Source organism: Rhinolophus sinicus, linkage group LG10 (assembly GCF_036562045.2).
Source record: "Rhinolophus sinicus isolate RSC01 linkage group LG10, ASM3656204v1, whole genome shotgun sequence".
In the NCBI taxonomy this organism is placed as follows: domain Eukaryota; kingdom Metazoa; phylum Chordata; class Mammalia; order Chiroptera; family Rhinolophidae; genus Rhinolophus; species Rhinolophus sinicus.
Genome location: NC_133759.1, coordinates 96,397,626 through 96,423,477, shown reverse-complemented (window position 1 = coordinate 96,423,477; position 25,852 = coordinate 96,397,626). Strand labels below are relative to the sequence as shown.

The window sequence follows — 25,852 nt, the reverse complement described above, 5'->3', positions numbered from 1 at the left end:
TATCAGCATCCTCACACGAGGGGTACCGTTTTTACAACCGATGAAGCTACATGGACACATCATTGTCACCCAAAGTCCATAGTTTACATTAGGGTTCACTTTCAGTGCTCACATTCCGTGGGTTTGGACAAATGTGTAAGGACAAGTGTGCCCCATTATAGTATCATTCAGAGAAGGTTCACTCCCTGAAAATCTTCTGTGCTCTGTCTATTCATCCTGCCCCCCAACCCCCAGCAACCACTGACCTTTTTACTGTCTCCGTTGTTTTGCCTTTTCCAGAATGTCCTATGGTTGGAATCATACAGTTTGTAGCCTTTTCAGATTGGCGTCTTTCACTGAGTAATACGCATTTCAGTTTCCTCCATGCCTTTTCATGGCTAGTCATTCTTTTTTACTCATGCAAATATTTTCTGAGCACCTGCCTCTGTGCCAGGAACATCCTGGGCCCTGGGCAAAGGGTATAGACAAAATGGGCATGGCCCCTGCTCCACGGAGCTAGAGTTTAGCAGGGAGAGACACATAAAGAAGTAAATATTTGGTCACGAAGAACAGCGTGGTAAGAGAGAAAACAAGGGGCACCTGATTTGGAATGAGGAGGGCTTGAGAAAACCTCTCTTAGGAAGGACATTTAAGCCAATATCTGAGGGACAGCAGAAACGGGGATGAAGAGCATTGCGAGCGGCCGTTCTAGCTTTCAGAATCCTCCCACCTTTGAGACTAGCCTTTTCCTGGAAGCCCGGTTAGCTAACTCATATTTGACATGCATTGTTGTTACCTGTTCCAAAGTCTACAACTTTTTCTTTTATGCCCCGATGGCTTCCTGTGAGAATCTGCGCAAGCCCGCAGACCTACAGAGGGAAGTGTACGGAGGAAAGACCTACTGTGTTTCCCCGAAAATAAGACCTAGCCAGACAATCAGCTCTAGTGCGTCTTTTGGAGCAAAAATTAATATAAGACCCGGTCTATAGTAAAATAAAATCTGGTATTATATTATATTACATTACATTACATTATATTATGTTATATTTATTATATTTATATTATATTAAAGACCTGGTCTTATACTATAGTAAAATAATACCAGGTCTTATATTAATTTTTGCTCCAAAAGACGCATTAGAGCTGATTGTCCGGCTAGGTCTTATTTTCAGGAAAACAGTATAGTGTGTTGCTTTGAACTGTCTTCTCCCCGTTGGCACAAAGGGAAATCTAGGAGGAGTTAAGCTTCGCTGCACTGAGCAGGGAGGAAAGTCAGGAGGTTACATATCTGACTTGCGTTTTGGGGCTTTGAACCGCCTTGATGAGGGCAGTGCAGCCCCGGCCAAAGTTCTCTTGGCTAATTTCCGGTAGCTGCTGCTTACCGAACACCAAGGATCTGTGATTGTGTTTTTTTCTTGTCAAGAGCCCTAGAGCCCTGGAGCCTGAGGGCTTAGAGGAAATACACAAGTAGCCTGAAAGCTGGTGGGGCCTCCTGGAGGATGGCGAGGGCTCGGAGCCGCTGTCACAGGGAGCTGCAGCTCCACATACGGCCAGCTGTCTGGCCATAGCCTGGGAACAGGCTGGCCAAGAGATCTTCATGCATGGCCACTGTGCCCACATCGACGCCCTCCTGTAAACCCTTCAGTGGCTCCCCATTGCCCCCAGCGCAGGCCAGATATCTTAGCAGGGCATAAAAGCTGGGACCCTGCCCACTCTCCCAGCCTGCTTTGTCCAGACATACCCCACTTGTCTGGCTGTTCCGAGCACTCTAGATTCCCCAGATGGGGCACCGACACCTGTGTGGCTTTGCAGGTGCTGTTTTTCCTGCTGAGCATTCTTCCTTCATCTTCAGCAGGTCAGTTCCTAGACGTCCTTCCAAAACTTGTCTAGACAGCTCTCTTCTCTTTGAAGTCCTCACTGACCTGCTACCCTCTACGGATGGTCACACCTTCCTCTGTGGGCCCAGGGCGCTCTGTATCACCCCTTCATGTCAGGCCTTCTCTCCTCCCTCTCCCTCTTCCTCCCTTCATGTCTTCACCGATTAGTTATTGGGCACCAGACCAGGTTCTAGTCACACTAGGGTGGTGAGAAAACAAGGATGAGACCCCGCCCTCAAGAAGTTTAAAGTCCCACGGTGGCCGCATACATCCATCAAATAATGATGATGAAGAATACACCAAGCAGACAGGTCTTTTCCTTCAAGAAGTTAAACTGGGGGTAAAAGCTCTTCTCCATGATTTAAAAAAAAAAAAAAAAAAAAAAGGTTGAAAAAAAGGCTGCATTAAAAGTCTTTTAGTCTCAAAAAAAAAAAAAAGTCTTTTAGTCTCAGCTCTGTTGCTTGTTAAGTAAAGCCCTGGGGTTACAGGACTTTTTCAAATTCATTTTCTTCATATGTAAACATAAGGGAGAGGAACTAATTTATTCAGGCTTTGAGCACCTTCCAGGAGCAAAGCTCTGGGGCTCCCACAGGAGCTGGGTCCTGGCCTCAGGCTCTGTGGGGGCACAAGCCAGAAGAAAAGGGATCCCAGCATGAAATCTCAGCTCCAGCTTCACTTTCACAAGGCAGACAGCCCTGCCTTGAGAGAAGCTGGGGCTCTCACCGCCCGCAGCTTTCCTTCCTGGTGTTGACCAGTGTGGAATTCTGTATTTGTCTTTTTTGTATTTGATCGCCTTCTCTCTCTTTCCTACTGGCCATAAACTCCATGAGCGTGGGTGATGTGTCCATCGTATATTTTAATAACAGCTTTATTGAGATATAATTCACATACCATAAAATTCATCCTTTTGAAGTATACAGTTCAGTGGCTTTTAGTGTATTCACAGAGTAGTGCAACATCAACGCTATCTAATTTCAGAATATTTTCATGATCCCGAAAGGAAACCCTGCATCCGTTAGCAGTCACCCCCCCATTAACCTCTACCTCTAGTCCCCGGCAACCACTAACCTACTTTCTGTTTGTATGGAATTGCCTATACTGGACATTGCACATAAATGGAATCATACAATAGGAGGCCTTTTATGACTGGCTTTTTTTTCACTAAGAATCATCACTAAGCATCACTTTTTTTCACTAAGGTTCATCCACGTTGTAACATGTATCGGTACTTCATGCCTTTTCATGGCCTAAATTCTATTGTGTGGATATACGAGTATGTACTACGTTTTGTTTATCCATTCATCGTTTGATGGGCATTTGGGTTGTTTCCCTTTTGATATTATTATGAAAATGTTGCTATGAACATTCGTATCCACGTTTTTGTGTGGGCATATACCCATTTCTCTTGGGTCTATACCAAGGATTGGAATTGCTGGGTCATATGATAATTCTACATTTCCCGTTTTGAGGAACTGTTTTCCACAGTGGTTGCACCATTTTATTTTCCCACCAGCAGTGTATGCAGTTTCTAATTTGTCCTGACCCTCACCAACACTTGTTTATTTTCTGGTTTTGTTTCTATAATAGCCATCCTAGTGAGTGTGAAGTGATATCTCATTGTGGTTTTGACTTGCATTTCCCTAATGATTAGTAACATCGAACATCTTTTCATGTGCTTATTGGCTATTTCTGTATCTTCTTTGGAAAAATATCTATTCAATCCTTTGCCCGTTTTTTAAATTAGATTGTTTACTTTTTTATTGTTGAATTGTAAGAGTTTTTTATATATTCAGAATACAGTCTCATGGATACATGCTTTCCAAACATTTTCTCCCATTCTGTGGGTTGTCTTTTTACTTTCTCGATGCTGTCTTTTTGAAGCATGGAAGAGTTTAATTTTGAAGTCCAGCTTAGCTACTTTTCCTTTCGTTGCTTTGCTTTTGGTATTATAGAGAATAAACTATTGCCTAATCCAAAGTCATAAAGATTTGCCGTTTCCTTCCAAGAGTTTTGTCGTTTTAATCTTACATTTAGGTCTGTGTCTATCTTATACCAGGTTGTATCCCTAGTGCTTAGAATAATGCCTGATGGGTAGAAGGTACTTGATACCTACTGAATGATATGAATGAATTAGTATCTGTTGAATGAATGAACGAACAGCTATCTCCTAGTCCCAGAGCTCTTGCTACCTAAGTAAAGTCCCATTATACAGAGAAAGGGCACCAATTTATTTTAATCTCATCTCCCAATGAACCTGCTATCAGTGAGCTCGCACAATTGCTTTTCTGCTAGCTTCTCCTTTGCTCTTTTTCCTCAATTTTTCTTCTCTTTAGTTTCTTCATTTGACAGAACATTACTAAGACAATTCCTAAATAAATAGTTTCTGGTCTGCTTTGGTTAAATTGTAAATATGGTAGCTATGTAAGAAAATTTTTCCTGTCATAATAATCTTAGTTGGTTTGCTATTTCACTTAGTTTTTCTTGTGTTAGATAAATAAATTCAGATAACATGGCAGTATATAAATTGCAAGGTAAAAGTCACCTCCTGGGGGAATGTATGATGTCGACCTTTTAGAAAAAAGTATATGTGCAGGCAGAGAGACAAAAGAAAGTGTAAACAACTAATGGATCTGGGTGAAGGTATTTGGGAGTTCTTTGTACTATGATTTTAACAACTTTTTGACAATGAATTTGTTTTGGCTCTCACAACCAATCTGCAGGGGAATTAAACTGTGGACCCTGAGAAGTTACCATGTGCTAGGTGCTTTCCATTCGTTTTTCATTTAATCCTCATCTGCTGAGAAGGAAACAAAGGTGAAGGCAGGTGACAACGGTAGCACATCTTGGTTGGGTAATAGAACCAGAATTTGGATGTGGGTCTCCTACATTCTGTAATCTCCAGTAGTCAGCCTTTTCCTGGGAATGGAGCCGATGGTCTCCTTCACCTGCCTCTGTCATCATTTAGGTGACACTTTACAAGCTGGTGCTGAGCGAGGGTAGATGGGAGACGGCCCAGGAGAATCTGGAATAGAGGGGCTGCCATCCTGGGACTTGAAGGAGCGTGAACAGGATATGGAGGGTATCGGTGCCCCTTAACCAGCCATCAGGCAACCTCCCACCTCTCATTTTTCTAGCCATTGGAGGCTCTGAGGAGGCCGCCCTGACCCCCCGCCCCTGTGCCCTTCCTGTTCCAGGAACTGAAGCTGCCTGCCTTCCGAGCCCACTCCCCACTCCTGAAGAGCCGCCGGTTCTTCGTTGACGTCTTGACCCTGCTGAGCAGCCACTGCCAGCTCTGCCCCACAGCCCGGCACCTGGCCGTCTACCTGCTGGACCACTTCTTGGATCGCTATAACATCACCACTTCCAAGCAACTGTACGCCATGGCGGTCTCCTGCCTCCTACTCGCAAGTACGTAGAAATCGTGTCCTCTCTTCCCTAGGCTGCCTCCTCCTCCTCAGTGAGCCCAGGTGCTCCCAAATCATGGTACATCTCTGCAGTCGTCTGTGTTCATCCTTAGCGGGGTCCAAACTCATGTTATTAATAATAATCAACATTAGCATCTCTAATATACCCGGCAATGGGAGTACTAAAAGCATTTGTCTTATAGTAAAATAAGACCGGGTCTTATATAAGACCCACTCTTATATTAATGTTTGCTCCAAAAGACGCATTAGAGCTGATGGTCTGGCTAGGTCTTATTTTCGGGGAAACACAGTACTTGGAGAAGTGTGGGATCCCAGCTCTAAAGGATTGATCGTCATGAAGCCACTCAGTGACCCTAGGAGACCGATGCTTTTAGTACTCCCATTTTACCAAGGCACAGACAGGTTAAGAAACTTGCCGTGGGTCACCCAGCTAGGATATAGCAGGCAAGATTTGAGCCCAAAACTACATGGTGTCAGAACCTGTGCACTTAACCCTGTGTCCCCTGCTTCCTGGTGTGGGACCTCTGAATGTGCTGGGAGAAGGGAGAACCCTAGCAACCACTGTTCTTAGAGATTTTTAGAAATGTGATTGCTTGATTGGGGCCTAAACAGGACCTATTATGTAGTCAGCAGGCCTGGGTACAGCCCTCTCGGGGCTTGCATCTTCCAAAGACGCCTCACTGAAAACACAGCATAGCTTTGACCATCTGTCCGCATTGGGAGGGTTTACTACATGAATGTGCTGCTGCTCGGGTATTCTGCTTAAAACACAATTCTGCCGTGCCACTGTGCCGCTTAAAATCACCCTCTGGTTTACCAGCATTCTTAAGATAAAGGCCAGCAGTCAAGGTCCTGCATCTCTCACCTCTGGCCTTTCCCCTCTTCATTCCCTGAATTCCAGCCAAGCTTCCTCTGGTCACAGAACTTTGCACATACTGTTCACTCTGCCTAGGGATTTCCGTTTCCTCTGCCTGCTTGTCTGGTCCTGTGTAAGTGTCACTCAGGCTGGCACCTCCAAGAAAGCCTTCCCCCGCTGTGCTCTGCAGGTAAGCTCTCCCTGATATACAGTCCCATGGTGTTGTGTGCTTTTAATTAACACACATCCCCCACTAAACAGCGAGTTTCAGGGAGGGAAGGGAGCCCAGCACATAGTAAGACCTCAAAAAAATATTTATGTGCTAAAGGAATGGAGCAGGGGATTCCTTTAGAGCTGGGCTCCCACGCTTCTCCAAGTACCGTGTTTCCCTGAAAATAAAACCTAGCCAGACCACCAGCTCTAATGCATCTTTTGGAGCAAAAATTAATATAAGAGCGGGTCTTATCTTATATAAGATCTGGTCTTTTAGTAAAATAAGACCGGGTCTTATATTAATTTTTGCTCCAAAAGACGCTTTAGAGCTGATGGTCCGGCTAGGTCTTATTTTCGGGGGAAACACGGTAGCCCTTAATGCAGAAGAGTGGAATACCCCAGAGTGGCCAGCAGCCATCGTGACATTTCCTTGACATCTAGTATTTTCTCCTTAAAATTCAATCAGATTTTACTGTCTCCTCCACAATGTGTTATGGTTCTATTTTATTATACGTTCACCCCGCCTCCCCATCCTTGAGTCCCACTGATGCTGCAAGAAGACGGGGCCCATTTTCTCCGGTGGCTTTGTCTGCTCCTGGCACACTGCCATGACCCTTCCCCCCACGGGCATGATCACCTAGTTCCGGAAGCTTTAGACTTGTCCAAATTCTGTCTTGTTTGCCACCCTGGCACCTCCACCTGCTGTTATTTACAAGCCCTTTGGCTGCTTTGGGTTTGTTGCCTCCCAATTTGTGATTTTCTCTACCTTGGACCAGCTGGATTTCCCATGTGACACAGACAAACCAGTCTTGCTGAGAGTCCAGCCTGCTTGCTACTTCAAAGTCCCAAATCAACATGCAGCTCTCTTTGGTCTTGGGAAGAGATGTAGGGCTTGCAAGACATCCCGTCAGCGGAAGGCAGAACGGGCATCGCGTTTCAGGAGAAGCCTGCCCCGTGGCCTTTGCCCTGCTGCTGTCTGTGATCTGTGGGCTGCATCGAGGCCACTGGGGGCAGGGGACTTAGATTTCCATGGGGCCACGGAGGCTCTCCCCCAGCGTCTGTCTGGGGCGCTGGGACGTGAGGCACACACTGGAGAGTCCTTTGTGCTTCTGCTGGGGAGGGAGGGGGTCTTGCAGATAGAGACGCAGATTCCCCCTCCCACATGTCTGAGGTCCAGCAGCCAGCCTCGGGGCAGGACTGGAGGTTTCAGGACACCTGCCATATGCTCAGGGACCCAAGGAAAGAAAAGTTTCCATGACAGCCTGAAATCCTATTCATTCCTCCCTCCCCTCTCCCCATGCCGACTGTCAGCCACAAGGAAGTCTGAAGTTCTGCTAATTCCATACCCAATAATTCCCAGATAGATAAGAGCGAGTTCCTCTTGCCCCCACCTGTCAGTTCTTAGGTTTTGAGAGCTGCTTCCAGATAAGAGCCTTTTGCACAGATGGAACCTTTTCGCCTACGTACAGCCCCATTTTCCCCATAAAACAGGGGTCCAGCCAGGACCCATGTCTGCAGGCCCTTGGAAGGAGGTGGGAAAAGCAAGAGCTTGTAGGTTGTTCTATGGTGAACCAGTGACAAAGCCTCCCCATTGTCTCTCTGTGACCGAGGTAATTGTTTGCATTTCCTACTTAACACAGGACAGAGTCTACATATAGTCTAGCTGTAAATATACTATAAATAAGCAGAGCCACCCTCCTTTAATCTTTCATCTTATACAGCAGCACCCCACCCTCAACTGCCTTTTTGTTGGTGATACTTAATTTAAAAGGACTGTTTGAAAACATGGAAACCCCACGACTTCCAGGTGAATCGGCTTGGACAGAGTGACATCATCATCATCCTGGTGACAGACAGTAGCTTCGTTACTTACTGCTAACAGAAATGTGTATAACCCCAGAAGGAACCCTCCTACTCATTAAGCAGGCATTTCCCCTTCCTTCCCACCCCAACTTCCTGCAACCACTAATATGTTTTCTGCCCCTATGGATTTGCCTCTTCTGGATATTTCATATCAAAAGAATCATATAATGTGTGGCCTTTTGTGTCTGCCTTCTTTCACTTAATGTTTTCTAGGTCCATTCACGTTGTGGCAGGATCAGTACTTCAGTTCTCATCACGGCTGAGTATTCCATTGTATGGCTGCACCACATTTATTTCCATTCATCTGTTGATGGACATTTGGGTTGTTTTTACCTTTTGACTATTACGATTAGTGCTGCTGTGAACGTTTGGGTACCTGTTGTATTTGAACACCATTTTTTCACTTCCTTTGGGTATAAACCTAATTGGGATTGCTGGTCATCTGATGATTCTATGATGAACTTTTTGAGGAAACTTGGAGTTTTGCTTTTGCCTGGTTGTTGGCTGTTCAGAGATGATTGTGTATTGAGTCCTTAGCCCCAGAGCATGAAAGAGCAAGAGGAAGGAGGGAGGGTGGGAGAAAAAGCCTGAAAGGCCACCCCAGTGACCTTTTCGATAGGGTAGCATGGCCTTACATGTAAGACCTTATTATTAGGATGCAAGAAGTATGAGACACATTTTGATTGTAAAAAATCCAAAAGGTACCGAAATACTTAGTGTAAGAATTAGCTTCTCCCCAAACCCATAGTCCGGTTCCCACAGTCTGGTGTGTACCCTTCCGGACCTAGACGTACTTATGTGTTTTCATAATTGAGAAAATAAACTCGTTTTCATTTACAAGGTGGCAAAAAGGAATCAGATTACACTCAAAGAAGCTGCCCAGTAAACAACATTGCCAGAGTCTCTCCCTGCCTCCCTTTTCTGTTCTTTTTCTCTCCATCTCATGTCTGTCCATCCCCCTCTCTAGAGGTAACTTGTGGGAACAGGTGTCTTCTTCCAAAATTGATCTGGTATATTTTCTAGCAATGCTCTGAGCTTATGCCAACATACAGTCAATCCTCATGATTCAAACATTCCGTACTTCCGAATTCACTTACTCAACTGAAATTTATTTGTAGCCCCAACTCAGGGCTCACAGAACTTTTGCAGTCGTTCACAGACGTATGCCGAGCAGCCGTGTGAGCTGCCCTGCATGCATGTCTCCAGTGAAGATGGAACAAGGCAATTCTCGGCCTTCTTATTTCAGCTCTCGTACGTAAATCCAGTGTCCTTTTCCATGTTTTCCCACTTGTTGGCTTGTTGGGGATTTTGCTGTTTAAAATGGCCCCCAACCATAGTGCGGAGATGCTATCTAGTGCTATCCCCAGTGCGAGAAGGCTGTGTGTGCCTTTTGGAGAAAATATTTGTGTCAGATAAGCTTTGTTCAGGCATGAGTTACTAATATAATGCTGTTGGCCTTGAATTTCAGATAATGAATCAACAAAATATTACACAGATGTACACAAAACAAGGTTATGTAGTGATTGATTGTGATCAGAAGCTCATGGGAGCCTAACCTTATGCTTTCCCCTAGGAGTGTGGTTCAGTATTCACTAATTCAATGTCTGCAGCGACTTTAACATAATAATTGTGAATAATTAGAATCGACTACATATTTACACAAGTGGATTAATGCCAAAGATGCTTTCTTCGGTGTATGTTCGGGAATATCTTTCCCATCAGTCCGTGTGGATTTACCTTACTCTTTTTACTGACTGCAGAGTCTCCCATATTATAAACCTTGCCATCTGTTTAAATGAGTCCTTTGACAATGGACAGTTAGATTGACATCTGTTTTTTTCACTGCTATACATGATATGACAACTGTCCTTTTCCCTGTGTCTTTGTACATGTACAGGAGTGAATATGTCTGTGAGATAAATTCCCAGAGGTGGGATTATTTTGGTCAAATGACGTGTGCATTTAAGATTTTGATAAATAGTGCAAAATTGCCTTGCAGAGGTTTTAACAAAACCTAACTGCAAGCAAGATCCCTTTTTCATTAAATTGAATTTCATTTGCGTGAGCCTTTGGAACCACGCCTTCCACCTAAACAACAACCTATCAGAAGAGAGGCAATGTCCGTCCTTCATCCTGGGCCCTCACCAGAGTCCACTTGTGGCTTTTCTTCTATGCCCCTCAATGGGGTGCACATTTGCATTCCACCTTTCTGCCTTGTCCTTTCAGGATGTCCAGATGAGGAATGAGTTCCCAGACCAATTGCTTTGAATGCTCCTTTAGCCGGAAATCATTAGGCACATCTTTTAGGGCAGGTACCAGTAAAAGCCATTGCTTGCTGGACACTTGTGCGCTGGTCATCTAAGATTCTAAGAGAGGCCTCTCTTTCTCCCAGTAAATCACCTTCATTCCCCCTCAGTCACCCCTGCCTCCCTCCTTTTACCCTCCCTCTGCTTTGATTGTTTGGCAACTGTTGCTTCTGGGAAGCAGCTTCTTTGACAGCAGGGCAGTGGAGTAGGATGGGGTCTCCCTGTTGGAGATTTTGGAAACTTGAAAGCAGTCTTAATCCCTCCTGGCAAAAAGGATGAAGGAGGCACCAGCTTCCTGCCTGCGGAGGTTAAGCCCACCAGCTCACCACCTCCAAGCACTAATTGTAAGCAGTGCCTGCAAAGGGGTCGGTTTTCCAGGTGGCCTTTCTCAGGGGTGTATTTTGGACAAAGCATGGGACGTACTCACAGGATGAAACCTAAATCTGTAAGGAAATATGGCTGCCCCCGTGCAGGAGATAATTTAACAGCTCCTTGTGTCTCATGCAAGAGTGCCCCGGAGGAATATGACATTTCCTCTCAGCCATGGTTTCACGTTTCAGAAATCAGACTAGGTCTTACATTGCACATGTGCACTTAAATGTGACAGTTGTTGATCGTTTCCTCTGAAAAGCTGCTGCAGCGTGCATGGTGCACCTTCTGCTCGGTGGCCACACAGCCCAGGGCAGACTGGGAAAGGTGGTCTGTCACGTGAGGGCCACGTTGTGCAAATCCGGGCTCGGGGCTTCAGTGTTCCAGCACAGTGAGGGAGGACCTGGTGATTTTCCATTTCCTGTTCCCATCTCTGCAGACTGGCAGGCTTAGGGCTATTTCAAAGAGAAGATTTTGTGTGAAGTGCCTGTCAGACAGCTGGCTGGGCTGGAAACTCAGAAATTGTACAGTTGGCCTTAGCAAGTCTAGTGCCCAGACCTGTTTGTCCAGAGCCTGGGGTTCTGGGCTGTGAGGGTTCTGGAGGGCGGCTTGGGGGCAGGGGGGAGATCTTAAACTGCATGAGTTAATTGAACGTGGACTATTCAGGAGCCTTTGACCCCACACAGTAAATCATTCCTAAAAACAATTTATTCTGCCTCTGCTCTGTGCCAGACGCTGTGTTCAGCCCTGGGGAGAGAGTGGGGAATGGCAGGAACATGTGCCGTCCTTGTGACGGAAGATGATTCTTTTCATACACATGTGCCTACTATGCGCTGAGCCTGGGAGACAGGGGAGCACAAAGCAGATCACGTCCCTGTCTTAAGCAGCCTTCAGCCAGGCATTACCAGCAGGTCTCTGGGCACATGCCAGGAACAAGCCAGGTGCCCTTCTAAGAAAAACCCAGCAGTCCTTCCTGTTAGGAGAACAGCCTGACTCACACAGTTCCCTGGCTCACACAGTTAGGGGGAAGATGGCCGGGACATTGCCCTCAGGCACCCTGTCTGCTCTTCACACTACCTGCAGTGTGGCTGCCGGGAGCCAGGCGGTCGGCTTTTATTTCTTTTTTACTCTCTGTAATGAATACTTGTGTCTTGTAGTACTTTCTCCCCCGTTAATGGCCGGGATTGCATTATACCTGCTCTCCTGCTATTGCCAAAGTGGAAGAAAACACTAGAGTCCTTATTCATCAGGTCCCTTGTTCCCTGGGAGAACCACCCAGAGGGTTTTCCAGATTACCGCCCTCCCTTGCCTCACCAAGGAGACTCCGCGTGGTGGAGAGTTCACTCCCCAGCTCACAGCTGCCCACCCTTCGCTGGGCACCCACCACCTCATCAGCATTGCTTGTGATAATACCAGAAAGGCCATTGCAGTTGGTTTTAAAACTACTGTCAGACCCTAAGGAAATATGCCAGCCTGTTACATCCCTGGGTGGTGAGGTGAGAGATTGTTTTCGTGTGAGCTGTGTTTCGAGCCGCTTGCTTTGCCTCTCCCTCTCCCAGCCTCCTAAGTCTTCATTTTAATTATAAGCATTTCAGTGTCTAGACAGGAAGTCTTTTCTTTGTCACTGACATGTTGGGATTTATGGGGCTCTTCTAGGAAAGTATGACACCTCCTGACCTATGGGCACTTGTAAAGCAGATTCATGCTGTGATAGTCTTGGATAAGGGCAGACCCACCTTCTAGAACCTTCTTTGGCAGTTACTCTGCCGGTTCTGGCTTTTAGGGTCCCATCAGTGGTGTCTTGTCTTCTGAGAAGTTTAAACGGCTTTTCTTCAGCGGGAAAGAGATTTATTCCTTGTGGAAAAAATACGTAAAGAATAAAATGAAAATTAGTTGTAAACTCAGTACATTTTTTTCTATAATCAAAATTTGGGGACGGGAGGCAGATCCTGGTCTCAGTGATCGTCGAATGGCTGACATTTATTGAGTGTTTTTATATCAGGCAGTGTTCTGAGTTCTTTGCATGGAGATACTCATTTAATCTTCAAAACCATCCCGTGAAGTAGGCAGTATCGTTTCCCCTAGTTGACAGAGGAGGAAACTGAGGCCTAATAAGTTAGGTAACTTGCCCAAGGGGACAGGACCGGTCGTCATCCCCGAGTTGCTATTCTCAGCCCCTACACAGTAGCAGATCACTTCCTTGGCTGCACCAGGAAGACTCGGGCCAGCCAATGGAGAGGTTGCTAGGAGACCCCCGGCTCTGAGCTGCAAGTTAACCTGGATGAAAACTTCAGCCCCCAGGACCGGGTCTCATGTCTGGAACTGGCTTCCCTTCCAACCTTGAGAGAAGTGGTGTCTCTCGTCCTCCTTCTCTCTACTCCCAGCACAGGTTGGAACAAAGAAGGACCCGGGGCCCACGCCTGATGCCCACGCCTTTGTCACTGCTGCCCAGGAAGACTCGTATGCTCGTACTGCAGCCGCAGCCCCATCAGGCTTGGTGCAGAGCAGCCCCTGGTGAGCTTGGCGTGGGCGTTCTGCACAGCAGTGACCTTCGTTACACGAGACAGCTCGGTTCCTCTCACAAAGCCCTTGCTTGAGCCTGGCTCCAGATGACAGCTTTGTACATGACAAGGGGCCCCCGCCCCACAGCCGCTGCTTTTAAACAGTGAGATTATTTGGGTCCCTTGTAAATCAGAGCACCGGGAGCCAGAGATTGGCCAGAGATGCTGTGTGAAGTCATTGTACCCATTGCTCCATCCTGAGACAGGGAAGTCCTTGCAGCCAGAAGGGAAGCTGGTATGTGTGACCCAGCTGGCTGAATGCCACCTCTGACCTGGGAGGCATTTTTAGAATTTCCTCCTGAAGAAAACAAGGGCCCAAAACTGCATCTCTAGTCCCTGTTTCCAAAGATGGAGTCGGGTATTGATTCAGCTTGTCAGAAATGTACATTCATTCATTAACTCATTCAATCTTTCTGGAGGCCTGCTCTGTCTCAGACACCAGCGATGCAGCCACAAACAGAACAGCCTTGCTTTTAAGAGGAAGGAGCAAGGCACAGTAAAGGAGCTTTGTCTTTGTTTCCTGAGGAGGGAAGTTTCCGGGTCTACCCAGAGGGCCCCTGAAGCCCAGGTATGGCTGGGATTGGAGGCTTGTTTCTCCGGGACATTTCCTAACCTCTGGATCCCTGGAGGGGCCAGAGATCTTGGACATGGCTGCAGCAAGTCTTTAAGGGCAGAGTGGCGGGGGACACTCCCTGCTCCCCACTCCCTGTGGTCTTCACAGCTTCCTCTCTGTCTTATAGCTGGAGGGTTTTCTTGCTCTGTCCCTGGCTTTCTCTCTCCTCCACATCAAATCCTACCCAGAACCTGAACTGTCATTGTACCTGTGACCATGATTGCTCTCTTGGTCCTGAATAGAGCAGAGGTTTATACAGAAGAATGATTTCTAATGTTTGTTAAGCCCTGGGCACCATTCTCAGCAGCTAAGCCCTCATGTCATCCTTACCACAATTATTCCCATTGCACAGGCCCAGGAGGTTGAGGCTTTCCCAGACCACACCCACCAGTGCGTGACCGAGCCTCCTAGAACCCAGCATGGTCATCATGAGAGTGCTGTCTGCCCCTCCGTGCTGTATCATGAAGTAAAACAGCCTTTCAGAGGGTGCTGGCCTCAGAGTCGTTTCCTGGCTTCTCCGTCAAATTGCTCGAAATCTGTCTCGCCTGGTTCCTCAGATACTTGTCTGCTGGATATAGGAGGTACCCTTCTGGCCTCTAATAACTACAGAAAGCCCAAGAGTTTTTTACTGAAAAAGCTGGTTTGGCCAGAGTTGGGGTTGTCCTTTAGTACAGAAAGTGTCCCTTTAGAGACGCCCTCTTCAACTTCAGTTCTTTCATTGGAAGAAAAAACGAAGTCCTGTTGATGGTACAGCTCCTTAGTGCACAGGCTCTGGAATGAAGTTACTAAATAACACGAGCAGAGGGGAGGGTGAAGAAAAGCGTATTTGTAAAGAACAGGGCGGTGAGATGGGGAGGGGCCGCAACTGGCCTGACTCCCTCATCCATGGGAATTCCTGCCCCCAGATAGATACCCTCATTATGGAGACGGGATTGTAGGGATCCTTGTGACAATATCTGACATTTCCTGCTTATGGTTTAGAAAGCTGTGGACTTTGGAGCCATTGATTCATTCATTAAAAAAAAAACAAACTCTTTATTAAGTGTTACCTCTATGCCAGATGTTGTGCTAGGTGAAGGGGATCTGTGACGTTCTGTAAGACAGGTGTGGTCCCACCCTCATGGAGCAGACAGCCAGACTTTTCATTTTGCTTTGTCCCTTACCGGCTAGCTGGGTGATCTGGGCAACTCACTTAACATTTTTGAGCTTCTGATTCCATGTAGAAAACTTCCAGCCTCCCAGGGTTGTTACCAGAATGAACAGTGCGTGCTGATGGAAGGCATAGCAAGCGCAGTCCCGCAGAGGCGTCCCCTCTCTGATGCCGGCCAGGCTGTGGTGGAGCCTGGCCTGCAGCTGCCCTGACCTCTGGACCTCACATCCTGGGGTGGAATCGGTGCCTCTTGCCAGCTGCTGTGTGACCTGGGGAAGTCCCACGCCAGTGGGGAGGACCCATCTGAGAAAGGCCTTGGATGGATTCCACGTTCCCCTTTACCTCCTTTTCTGGGCGCCAAGGTCACAGTCCAGGGGAAGGAGGCTGGAGCCACTGTAGTGTCCACTCTGGCATCCAGCACAGCCAGGCCAGTAGCTTTGCCTGTTTTCAAAGGAAAGAAGAGTCGCCAGCTGTTGCTTTAAAACCTGGTTCACGTTGGCCTCACCTCTGAGCCTAGGTTTAGCTCCTGAATGAGTGTGTCAGTGGGCACCTTGCCAGACGTGAAGGGCTGTTGGGGGACTAACCAGGAGCACTGTCTAGGAGAGTGGGCAGCACGGGGCCTGGACCTCAGAAACGGGGCTACACTGACCTTTTACAGAATCCTGTGTTGTGCCCCTGACCTTGTTGTTAGAGAATTTTTCTAAAGGCAGTGTTTAAGTGTTGATGATTGTTAGAGCTGGGTGATGCATTCATGGGAGTTCATTATAACATTTTCTCTACTTTTTGTATACGTAAAATTTTCCAAAATAAAGTGTGTTTTTGTTTGCCTTTTTTAAGCAATTAAAAGTATGGCTTCTCTTGGCCCTACTTCAGAAAAGTCAGGAATCCTGTTTGGTCTGCTTAAGGTTTGATCGCTAGGACAGTAGGTAGAAGAAGAAAAGCCAGTCTTTTACGGTTAGTCAGTTCATAGAGACAGAAAATAGAATAGGGGTTACCAGGAGGAGCTGTGGGGAGCGGGGAGAAGGGGAGTGATTGTTTCATGGGTATACAGTTTCAGTTTCTCACGATGAAAAGAGTTCTAGAGGTTAGTTGCACAACAATGTGAATGTACTTAATGCCACTGAACTGTACAGTTAAAAATGGTTAAAAGTAGTAAATTGTATGTTGTATGCATTTTACCACAATAAAAAAAAAAGCCATTTAAAAAGAAAAAGAAAAGAAAGAAAAGCCAGTGTGTGTGTGCCCCTCCTAGGCCTGCTGTGTGAAGAGTGGCCTGGCGTGTGGTGAAGGGTTCAGGTCACTGGACCCAAAAATACCCAAAGGTTATAAAAGACATTGTAGGGACCCTTGCAGAATGTCAGATACGGGTTAGATATTAGAACATGTTATTGCATTAATGCTGATATTCTTAGGATTGCTAAAAGCATTATGATTATGCAGGAAAATGACCTCGGGGATGGATGATGAAGTGTCTAGGAGGGCATGTCACATCTACAACCTAACCAGAAATGGTCCAGCAAAACCAATATGTTTATACACAGGCGCGTATACACACACACACACAGCAAATGTGGCTCAGTGTCAGCCATTGGTGAATCTTGGTGGAGAGGCATCGGGGTTCATCTGTTCTTTCATCTTTTCTGTGGATTTATTTGGAAAATTTTCCAAATTAAAAAGTACCTCAACCATGTTAAAGAGAGTCTGTGGCTCTTTTCTGACTTGGAAAGACTTGGACCACTGTCCCCCGCCCCTCCCAGGGGACCTGCCTGAAGACTTGCAGGCATCTGTTGTCTGTGCCGTTTGTCTGGTTGATAAGGAGCAGGCAGCTGAGTGCCGGTGCTTGGTGGTGCTGTGCTGAGGACAAAGAGCTGGCCCCACTCACCATCGTGGGAGGAGGGGAGGAAGTAAGTGTCTGCCAGGCACGTGCAACACCAGGAAACTCATAAAATCTTTTCTGGCTGTGAAATGTTTTGTGCTGGGGAAGAGTCGCTGAGCTGGGGTGGGCAGGCCGGCCGCTAAGAGCAGAGGCTTTGTAGTTGCTCTTCGGTTCTCTGAGCTTTTTCTGAGTCTCTGGGGATCCAAACAGAACCGGCAGGATCCAGCACGTGTGCAGCGCAAAGCACAGTGCTCGGCCCAGCGGAGGACTCTCGGCATCGATGTGTGCTGGGCACTGAAGCATGTTCCCTTGGCACAGCCATTTCATAGCCACGTGGGGCATGTTCCTAGGTGGGAAGCGAGAAGCCTGCAGAGTTTAGTGCAGTTACATTCAGAGCCAACACGTTGAGGATTCAGACCCCCCTCTGCCTGGCTCTGGCCTCCTGCACGGGGGGGTCCCCAAGAAACAGCAGGTGAATTCAGACTCCTCAGTAACCATGGCCCATTCCATTTCAGGGTAATCCTCCTGGCCTTGGTGGCCGGCGGAAAAGCAGAGCTCTGAAAGGTTTGAAAAGCACTGAGGGCAGGGAGGAAACTAAGCTGACTGAGCACATCTGCCCGTGGAAATAGATTGCTGGCTGCCAGCAATGCCATGGGAGGGTCTCAGTGCCACCCCCAGCACAATGCGTGTTTCTACCGGGACTGTGACCGTGCCACCTTCTGCTCCGGCAAAGAAAAGAGAGCTTATATGTGTTGAGTGCCTGCAAACAGTGTTGGCCCAGTTCAGCATAAAGGTCAGGGAAAGCGTGACCGTTTTGCAAAAGCAGATGTATATATATATATGTTGTTTCTTTCTTTTTAAATTGCACAAAGAATACATAATCACTGGAGAAAACAATTAGGAAATACAGATAATCAGAGAGCATTAGAGGAGAATTCAAATGGAATAAAATTTCACTATCTCGAGAGAACCAGTCCTTCAAAACAGATATTCACTGGGCACCTCCTGTGTGCCAGGGGCGGTGCCAGGACCTGGTGGCATGGTTCCTGTCCTCATGGGGCTTACGCCTGTTAAGTGCCTATTAAGGATCAGGTGCCAGCCAGGAAAATTAATACTCGGTATTAAACAAGCAGTCTGAGTGTGAGCAGGGCCTAGAGGCCATCCAGTGGCCTCTGAACTGAGCTCTGGGGGACACATGGTAAGGTGGGGGAGGGTCTGAGTTCTACTTGGCTGGGTCCTGTGCTTGTGGAGGGAGGGTGTTGGGCCATGAAGCAAGGCCTTGTCATCTAAGGAGCGCCCCTCGATTTCCAGCAGCACAAGAGGCTCTCCCTCCTTGGCAGCACTGACCTTGCCTTTACCTGCCTGAGTTGCCCCTGCGTGTGTGACAAGGGAAGGTGTGTGCTTTGGAGGTGGCGCCGTGCCAGGCTGAGCTCCTGAAGGATAGGGTTCCGGAAGATGTGCCTGGGGTGCTGTAAGCTGCTTAGGAGCCGATTCGCAGTCGTCTCCGCTCCTCACTGTCCTGTACATTGCTACATATTTGTACATTTCCACTCTCTCAGCTCCTCCCCATCAAAGACCAGAGGTTCATGTCACGCCATCTCCTTCCACTTGGTGGGTGTTAGGCTCGCCGAGAAGGTGGCGATGCGGGGCTTCCCAGAGTCGGTGTTTCCTTTCTCAGTGACATGTTTTGAGCCTGCCTGAGGAGTGTGTTATATCTGCTGCAAGGCAGCCTGTAGTGGTTACCTCTTTATCTCTCCTCAAAAGCATGAAAGTCTGATGAGAACTGGGTCAGAAGTGCTGGCAGTTATGCACAGGTGTGTGGACACTTAGTTGGCTGTTCCCTTCATTGGCACAGACGTGTGCTTTGGGCTCAGCTGCCTCCTCTGACACATGCTCAGCAGCTGCTCTGCAGCCTGTGAGGTTGGGCTTGGCAGCCCCAGGTGAGCAGAGTGAGGCCAGGACTCAGGGCTCACCATCTGAGGTGGGGGTGAGGCAGTAGGTGGGGACAGTGGCCAGGGAAGCCTCCAAGGGGCAATGACTTTGAAGGTGGAGGGCAAGGCGAGGGTGGCAGAATGCAGAGAGGAAGCTGAGCTCAAAGCACACGTCTGTGGCAGAATGAGGATGGGGACGGGTGCTCCGGGCAGAGGGGCTGTGTACATGAGGCTTGTAGGCAAGGAGACCTCAGTGCCTTCAGAGCACTGCAGTAATGGAGAGCATAGCCAGGTGTGTGTGGTTTCCCCAGAGCGGGGACGCGTGTTAAGGCTGGGAGGTTCGCTAGCAGCCTCACCTGCAGAGCCTCCCTCCCACAGTGGTGGCTGCCACTTCCCAGCCACAGCCCTGTACTTGACCCTCAGTGAGTCGGACCCCCACTGCCACGGGCTGTATGTCTGTCCTGAGGACGACTGCCATGGGTTGGTATGTCAGGGCTTCGGTTCCCTCGACCAAGGCCCGTATTCTACATTGTTTCTCAGCATTCCTCATAGACGTAAGCTGCAGCTGTCCACCGTGGTGGCTCACTTGATTATGTGCCCGTTTGGGCTTGCTTCCCTTTCCTGTCTTCTCCCACCTACCCATCTTTCCTAGGCTCACTTCCCAAGCAAGCTGTTTCTGAGAGAACCCTAACTAAAAAGCCATCGGTGGAGTTTGAACTCAATACTGAGGACCGTGGGGAGCCATTGAAGGGCTTTTCCACATCTGGAGGGACTGGGTCAGATTTGTAAGGTCACTCTGACTGTGGCCAGACCCTCTGACCAGTCCTGAGATTGAATTAGTGAGGACCAGACAGGAGGGCTCACCTTATTCCCCAGGCCCTCGCTCCTGTTGCTACCTGCCATTGAGCAGCTTCTGTGTTGCTCGTGCTGGTCTGAACATTTGGTGTGCATTCTCTCATTGCAGCTGACAAAAGCCTTATGAGCTATAGGTCCCATTTTATAGATGAGAGAACTGAGGCACAGAGAGGGTGAGGCACCTGTGCATGATCACACAGCTAGAAGTGATGTCTTGGGGATTCGACTGATCCGGAGTGTGTGCTCTTACGCCTTCAGCAGTGGGGCCTTTTGGCTTTCTGTTCTCCCTGCCAGCACCTTCCAGGCACTTTAAGGTGGGCCTTTACTTCCTAGGTGCAGGCGAGTGCTGTCTTCCAGTAACCTCTGCTTCTCTCACAGGTAAGTTCGAGGACAGGGAAGACCGTGTACCCAAGCTGGAGCAAATAAACAGTACGAGGATCCTGAGCAGCCAGAACTTCACCCTCACCAAGAAGGAGCTGCTGAGCACGGAGCTGCTGCTCCTGGAGGCCTTCAGCTGGAATCTCTGCCTGCCCACGCCTGCCCACTTCCTGGACTACTACCTCTTGGCCTCTGTCAGCCAGAAGGACCACCACTGCCACAGCTGGCCCACCACCTGCCCCCGCAAGACCAAAGAGTGCCTCAAGGAGTATGCCCAGTACTTCCTAGAGGTCACCCTGCAAGGTGGGGCCCGATGTCAGGACCTGTCACCGCTTTCCTGTCCAAGGGGCATGTCCATCCAGGGAGTCCTTCCTGACTAGGGCCCATCCCCCAAAATAACTCCCACTTTGCAGGGAATCACTCCCACTTTGCAGGGAATACGCAAAGAAGCAGTGAGGATTTCCCCAGTGTGTTACCCGTCATGTGTAAAAGAGAAACAGCAGCTTATGTACAGGCAGCTGCTATCCTACAAAACTTACTGGTCCCCTGGTAATTTCGCTTATGGTAACCTGTAACATTGCAGATGGTCTAAATAGGACAGATTTGCAGGCAAGTCAGTCTGGAAGAGCTATCATCATAGCTAGCTAAGTATCGTAAATAGATAAAATACTGGGTCAGAAATACAATTGATACCGCCCCCCAATAACGCACCACAATCCAAAACAGTCATGAATAACAATATCAGTCCTGATAGCAAGCATGACTTGATCACTTACTATGTACCAGGCTCCTTACTTTAGGGCTTTGCTTGCATTATTTCGTTCGAACCTCCCAATGACTCCACATGAAAATAATTTCTGCTGTTCTCATTTTACAAATGAGTTTCCTCAATTGATGCTCAAGAGGTCAGGTAACTTACCCAGGGTCATTGCTAAGATTTGAACCTGGGGGTCTGACTCTGTGACTACCACCCTGAATGGTTTCATACTTTTAACAGGCAAATGTTGAAATCGTCGAAAATCGTAAGTAATTTAAGGCAACATGATAACTAATGCACGGATAACCAAGTGTCATTCATGAAAACTGGAAATGTCAATAGTTTTCCATGCTGCCAGATATCTTAGTAGGACATTAAGATTTCTTAGATCATTTCACAATGTATATACATGTACCAAAACATCACGTTGTACACCTTACGTATGTATAATTTTTGTTGGTTGATCATACTTCAGTAAAGTGGGGACGGGGGTGGGGGGCGGGGGGAAGTTCCTTAGTAAACGTACATCAAGTACCAATTTTAGTTCTGATTATCAAACTCCTGTAGCCATTCATTCAACCGAGGTTTATTGAGTGCCTACTGTGGTCCAGGCTTTCTTACTATTCCTAAGTAGCCTTTAGTCATACCCCATAACAGAAGCCTTTGAAATGGTGTTTCACTCACCCCTAACAACCAAAGAAAGGACAAATATTTTGTGGTTCTGTTTGTAGTGCATCAGCAAACCTCTTGCAGCCCCCAGAAGCCATGGATGACATTTTGACACTCCCTGCTCTAGGCTGACATCCCAGACTGAGAGCGAAGGTCCTTACAGTTCCAAAATGGAACATGGAGTGGCTACTTTTTCACTGTGTGTGTGTGTGTGTCTGTGTCTGTGTTTGTCGCTTGTCCACGCATGCCCTCAGTGAATGGACTTGAACTTAATCATTTGTCTGATGATTCCCGGAGGACACAGTCAGGTGGGGCACCACGCCCCCAGGTGAGGCTTTATGATGCTGACTCCCCCTTTGATTCTCTTTCAGATCATATTTTCTACAAATTCCAGCCTTCTGTGGTCGCTGCAGCCTGTGTTGGGGCCTCGAGGATTTGCCTTCAGCTTTCTCCCTACTGGACCAGAGACCTGGAGAGGATCTCAAACTACTCCCTGGAACATCTCAGCACATGCATCGAAATCCTGCTGGTGTAAGTGCCTCTCTGGATCCTTCCGTGTTTCTGAAATATCAAGGTTCCCGTTGAGGCCCAATTCAGGCGATTTCCCAAAGTCTGAGGCTTATGGTGGGGACCCCAGCTAGTGTTTCACGTAACGTAGGCCATGATGACCCCTGATAGAATTGGGGTTTGGAGAGTTGGTCCTTCTGATTTGGGTGGCTTTGCGTTTGCAATTTTAAGGTCAAGAAGTGAGGGGCTTTGTGCACATCCTTCTGAGTATCTGGCCCTTTGATCTGAGTCCCCGGTTATTAACCAGCCGTATGGATGATCACATATAGGGGCTCTCCTGCTAAGCTGCTGTTTTTACACATGGCCACAGAGCTGCCTTTTCACCAGCTAAGCCAAGAGGGGCTTAACATAGCAGGCTACTGCCTCCTTGCAGGATCCCTGGGAATCTTGGGCAGGAAACGTTCAGTGTGTCAGAGAAGATGCTTACAGGCATTGTAAACCCATCACCATGAAACTGATATCGGGGGCCAAAGAGCTGAGTGGTGACCTCAGGGCGGAGGACAGAGGACCCAGTCGCTCTTCCACCTGACAGCATCCAGCATCTCCTCATAGATTTGTTTTCCCAAAAAGCTTATGGGAAGCTTTTTTTTTTTTTTGAGATGATAAGAAACAGGTTCCATCCTACTTTACAGATGGAGAAACTTAAGCCCTGGGGTCAACTTGCTTGGGATCTGCTAGCTCAGGAGTGACCCAAATGGGGATAGAGCCACCAAAAGTGCCTTGAAGGCACAGGTGGTGCTCATCTAAACACCAGCTCTGCCCTCCTGGGGGATGCAGCCGTGAGCAAGAGCAGACAGGGTCTTCCCTCTCGGAGCTCGCACTCAGCACAGGAGGCCAGGTAGTAACCTGGATGTTAACACCTGGGGTATTGTCTGCAAGATGGGTCTGCACAGGGGCTGTGGGGACAGCTAGGCTGGTCTTGAGAGGTCAGAAGAGGGTTTCATAGGACGCAGATCCAAGCTGAGAGCTGAGGCCTGAGGTTGGTCGGAGAACAGCTGAGACCAGGCTGGGGGCAGTGAGCACAGACTGGGCAAGGCCCGGCGGTAACAGCTCACAGACTACAGATCCCACTTAGCAAGGCAGGTAGAAGTGCTCTCAGGTGTCTTGTGCTGTGGCCTTTGAGCTCTAAGTCTCACCCACATGCTTTCCTTTCAGAGCTTATGACAATGTCCTCAAGGACGCCGTCGCAGTCAAGAGCCAGGCCTTGGCGATGGTGCCTGGCACACCCCCCACCTCCACCCAAATGCTGTTCCAGCCACCTGCCTACCCCACCCTCAGCCAGCCGACACCCGTGGCCCTGGCGCAGTTCCAGACCCCCGTGCAAGACCTGTGTTTGGCCTATCGGGACTCACTACAGGCCCACCGTTCAGGGAGCCTGCTCTCGGGAGGCACTGGCTCATCCCTCCACGTCCCCTACTCTACCCTCCAGTCCCTGGACGTGTGTCCCCTGCCGCTCCCCGCGTCCCTCAGCATGCAGATGGCCATCACAGCTGAGCCCAGGCACTGCCTCACCACCACCTACAGAAGCAGCTACTTCAGCGGGAGCCACGCGTTCCCCACGGGTTGTTTCGACAGATAGGGCCCCCTTGGGCCACAGAGGGAGGCCTTGGAGACTCAGCAGGACACTGACGAGGGGGACTCAGCCGGGCGAGGCAACTGGGAAGCTGTCCCCACAGAGCCTCATCGCCCTTGAATGGAAAGGGTCTGTGCTCTTTTTAAATAAAACTGACCCAGAGCAAAACTGTCAATGAGATACCTCACCCAAGAGCATTCCTCTGGAAAACGTCTTCCACGTGTGCCTGGGGTGCAGGGAGAATGGCTCAGTGGCTGTCCCCTGAAGCAGGGGCCCAGCGAATCGAGAAAGACCTGGGAAGAGGCCAGGAGACCGGGAACCAGATGCGGACACCAGTCCACGAGCGTGTCCGGTGTTCAGCATCAAAGACTCCTTTATTCTTTGCCGAAGGCAGCTACACCACTGCAAAAGAAGGGGCAGCCTGACATGTGCTCAGGACCCCGATACATGCCCGATCGGTGCTTTTCTTCCCTGGCTCCATGCAGAGGGGCCTGTGTGTGTGATGCCTGAGCACGGTGGGCAGCTCGCTTAGCTCGCTTGCCTTTGTTGTCGAACCGAAAATCTTTTTCACCCTCTTAGACATTTCACATGCTGCTGCTTCCCGAAGTGACCTAGCTTTCTGTTCAGTAAGAAGTCTTGTTTACATACTGTATCAGGGATTTTGTGATACTTGAAAATTCCTTAGGAGAAAAACAAGATTGATTGCCACACTGCCTGTCCCACACACGGGCTGTAGGTTTCACCCCTGCTTGTGCCTGACCCGTGGGTCATAACAGAACTTCCTTTTGAAAAGCATATGGTTGGGGAGAACCACTTTCCAGGCTCTGGGTTCCAGAAGATTCCATGTCTTGGATGCTGTGTTCACCTGTAGAACTTCAGTAACCACCCAGATGTAAAAGGTTGTTGAAAGGTTAGACTAAGGTTTAAAACCAACATCCCCACCTCCTACCACCTGCTTGTAGTGAGTGAGGTTAAATCCAGTCTCGGCTTTGAGTTTAGCTAATAGCAAAGGATAACAACATGGAGTGTGTGCTTCGTGCCAGCTGGATTTGGGGCGTGGGGGGTGTATATGACACCACCCCTGACCGGCAAGCGATCGGTTGGATCGGAAGCCAGTTTTGGGGTATCTGCAGTGAGGGGGCTCTCAGGAAGACTGGTGACCATGTGCAATATGTTTTTATTCTGACTTGCGGCTTGCGCTCAGCATGTTTTTTTTGTTTGTTTTTTTTTTGGTTGGTTCGGGGTCAGGGGACACGTCCACCCAACTGAACTGGGAGGTGCAAAGAACCACGGAAGCATTTTTTGTTGTTGTTGTTTTAAGGAGAACCCATGTTGGTTTTCTTGACTCACTTGTCTGCCTGGGAAACTGGCAGGGAGGCTGCCAGGAGGAGGCAGCGTGCTGCTGAGAGGGATCCGAGGTGGTTTTCTGAGCAGAAGAAAGCCTCAGCATGGAAGCGCAGTAAGCGGGTCGACGTGGATATGGCGGGGCCACTTTGTCACACTCGCGTAGGAAACTGCACATTTGTTTGTTTTCCTCTTTTTTTCCTTTGCCCACCTCCTATTTATGTGCGACTGGTTTGGATTCCAAGTTATTGTATCTGTTTCTTCTGTGGCTGGGGGCTTGCGAGGGGCCCCCAAGAAAAAGGTGTCCAGCAATAAACCGTCAGTCGTCACCTGTTCTCGGTCTCTTCCTAGTCTTCTCCTCTAGGGCCAGCCGCCCTCCCCACCCACCACTTCACGCCCTGTGGGGGTCTCCGCTTGTGCTGAGAGGTGGTCGGGGGATGGGCAACAACAAAACTGGCTCCTGTGGAGCTGGGTCTGGCCCTCTGCGTTGGAGCTAGGCCTCCCTGCTCTACCACTGAATCAGTCAACGTTCTCCAGAAACAGAATCCATGTTATAGATAGCAAGAGAAATGTATTGTAAGGAAGTGGCTCCACATTGCAAATGCCTGGGTTAGGGTCAGGGTCAAGGTTGTACTTTTTCATGTCCTCCCTGTTCAAAGTCAATCTCTCCAAAGCCATCTGTTCTCACAT

General features: G+C 48.5%; 1 protein-coding gene across 3 annotated transcripts in view; it reads left to right on the top strand.

The window, feature by feature from the left end:
• Window positions 1-25,496, top strand: part of CCNJL (cyclin J like) — a 44,401-nt gene extending 18,905 nt beyond the window's left edge. For all 3 annotated transcript variants that reach the window (XM_019740662.2, XM_074313863.1, XM_019740653.2), the window contains exons 3-6: window positions 5,051-5,264; window positions 20,253-20,555; window positions 22,050-22,209; window positions 23,401-25,496. In XM_019740662.2, coding sequence (XP_019596221.1) covers window positions 5,051-5,264; window positions 20,253-20,555; window positions 22,050-22,209; window positions 23,401-23,824 — 1,101 coding nt within the window. In that variant the 3' untranslated portion in view covers window positions 23,825-25,496. The remainder of the gene's footprint in view (window positions 1-5,050; window positions 5,265-20,252; window positions 20,556-22,049; window positions 22,210-23,400) is intronic.
• The last annotated feature ends 356 nt before the right edge of the window (window positions 25,497-25,852 follow it).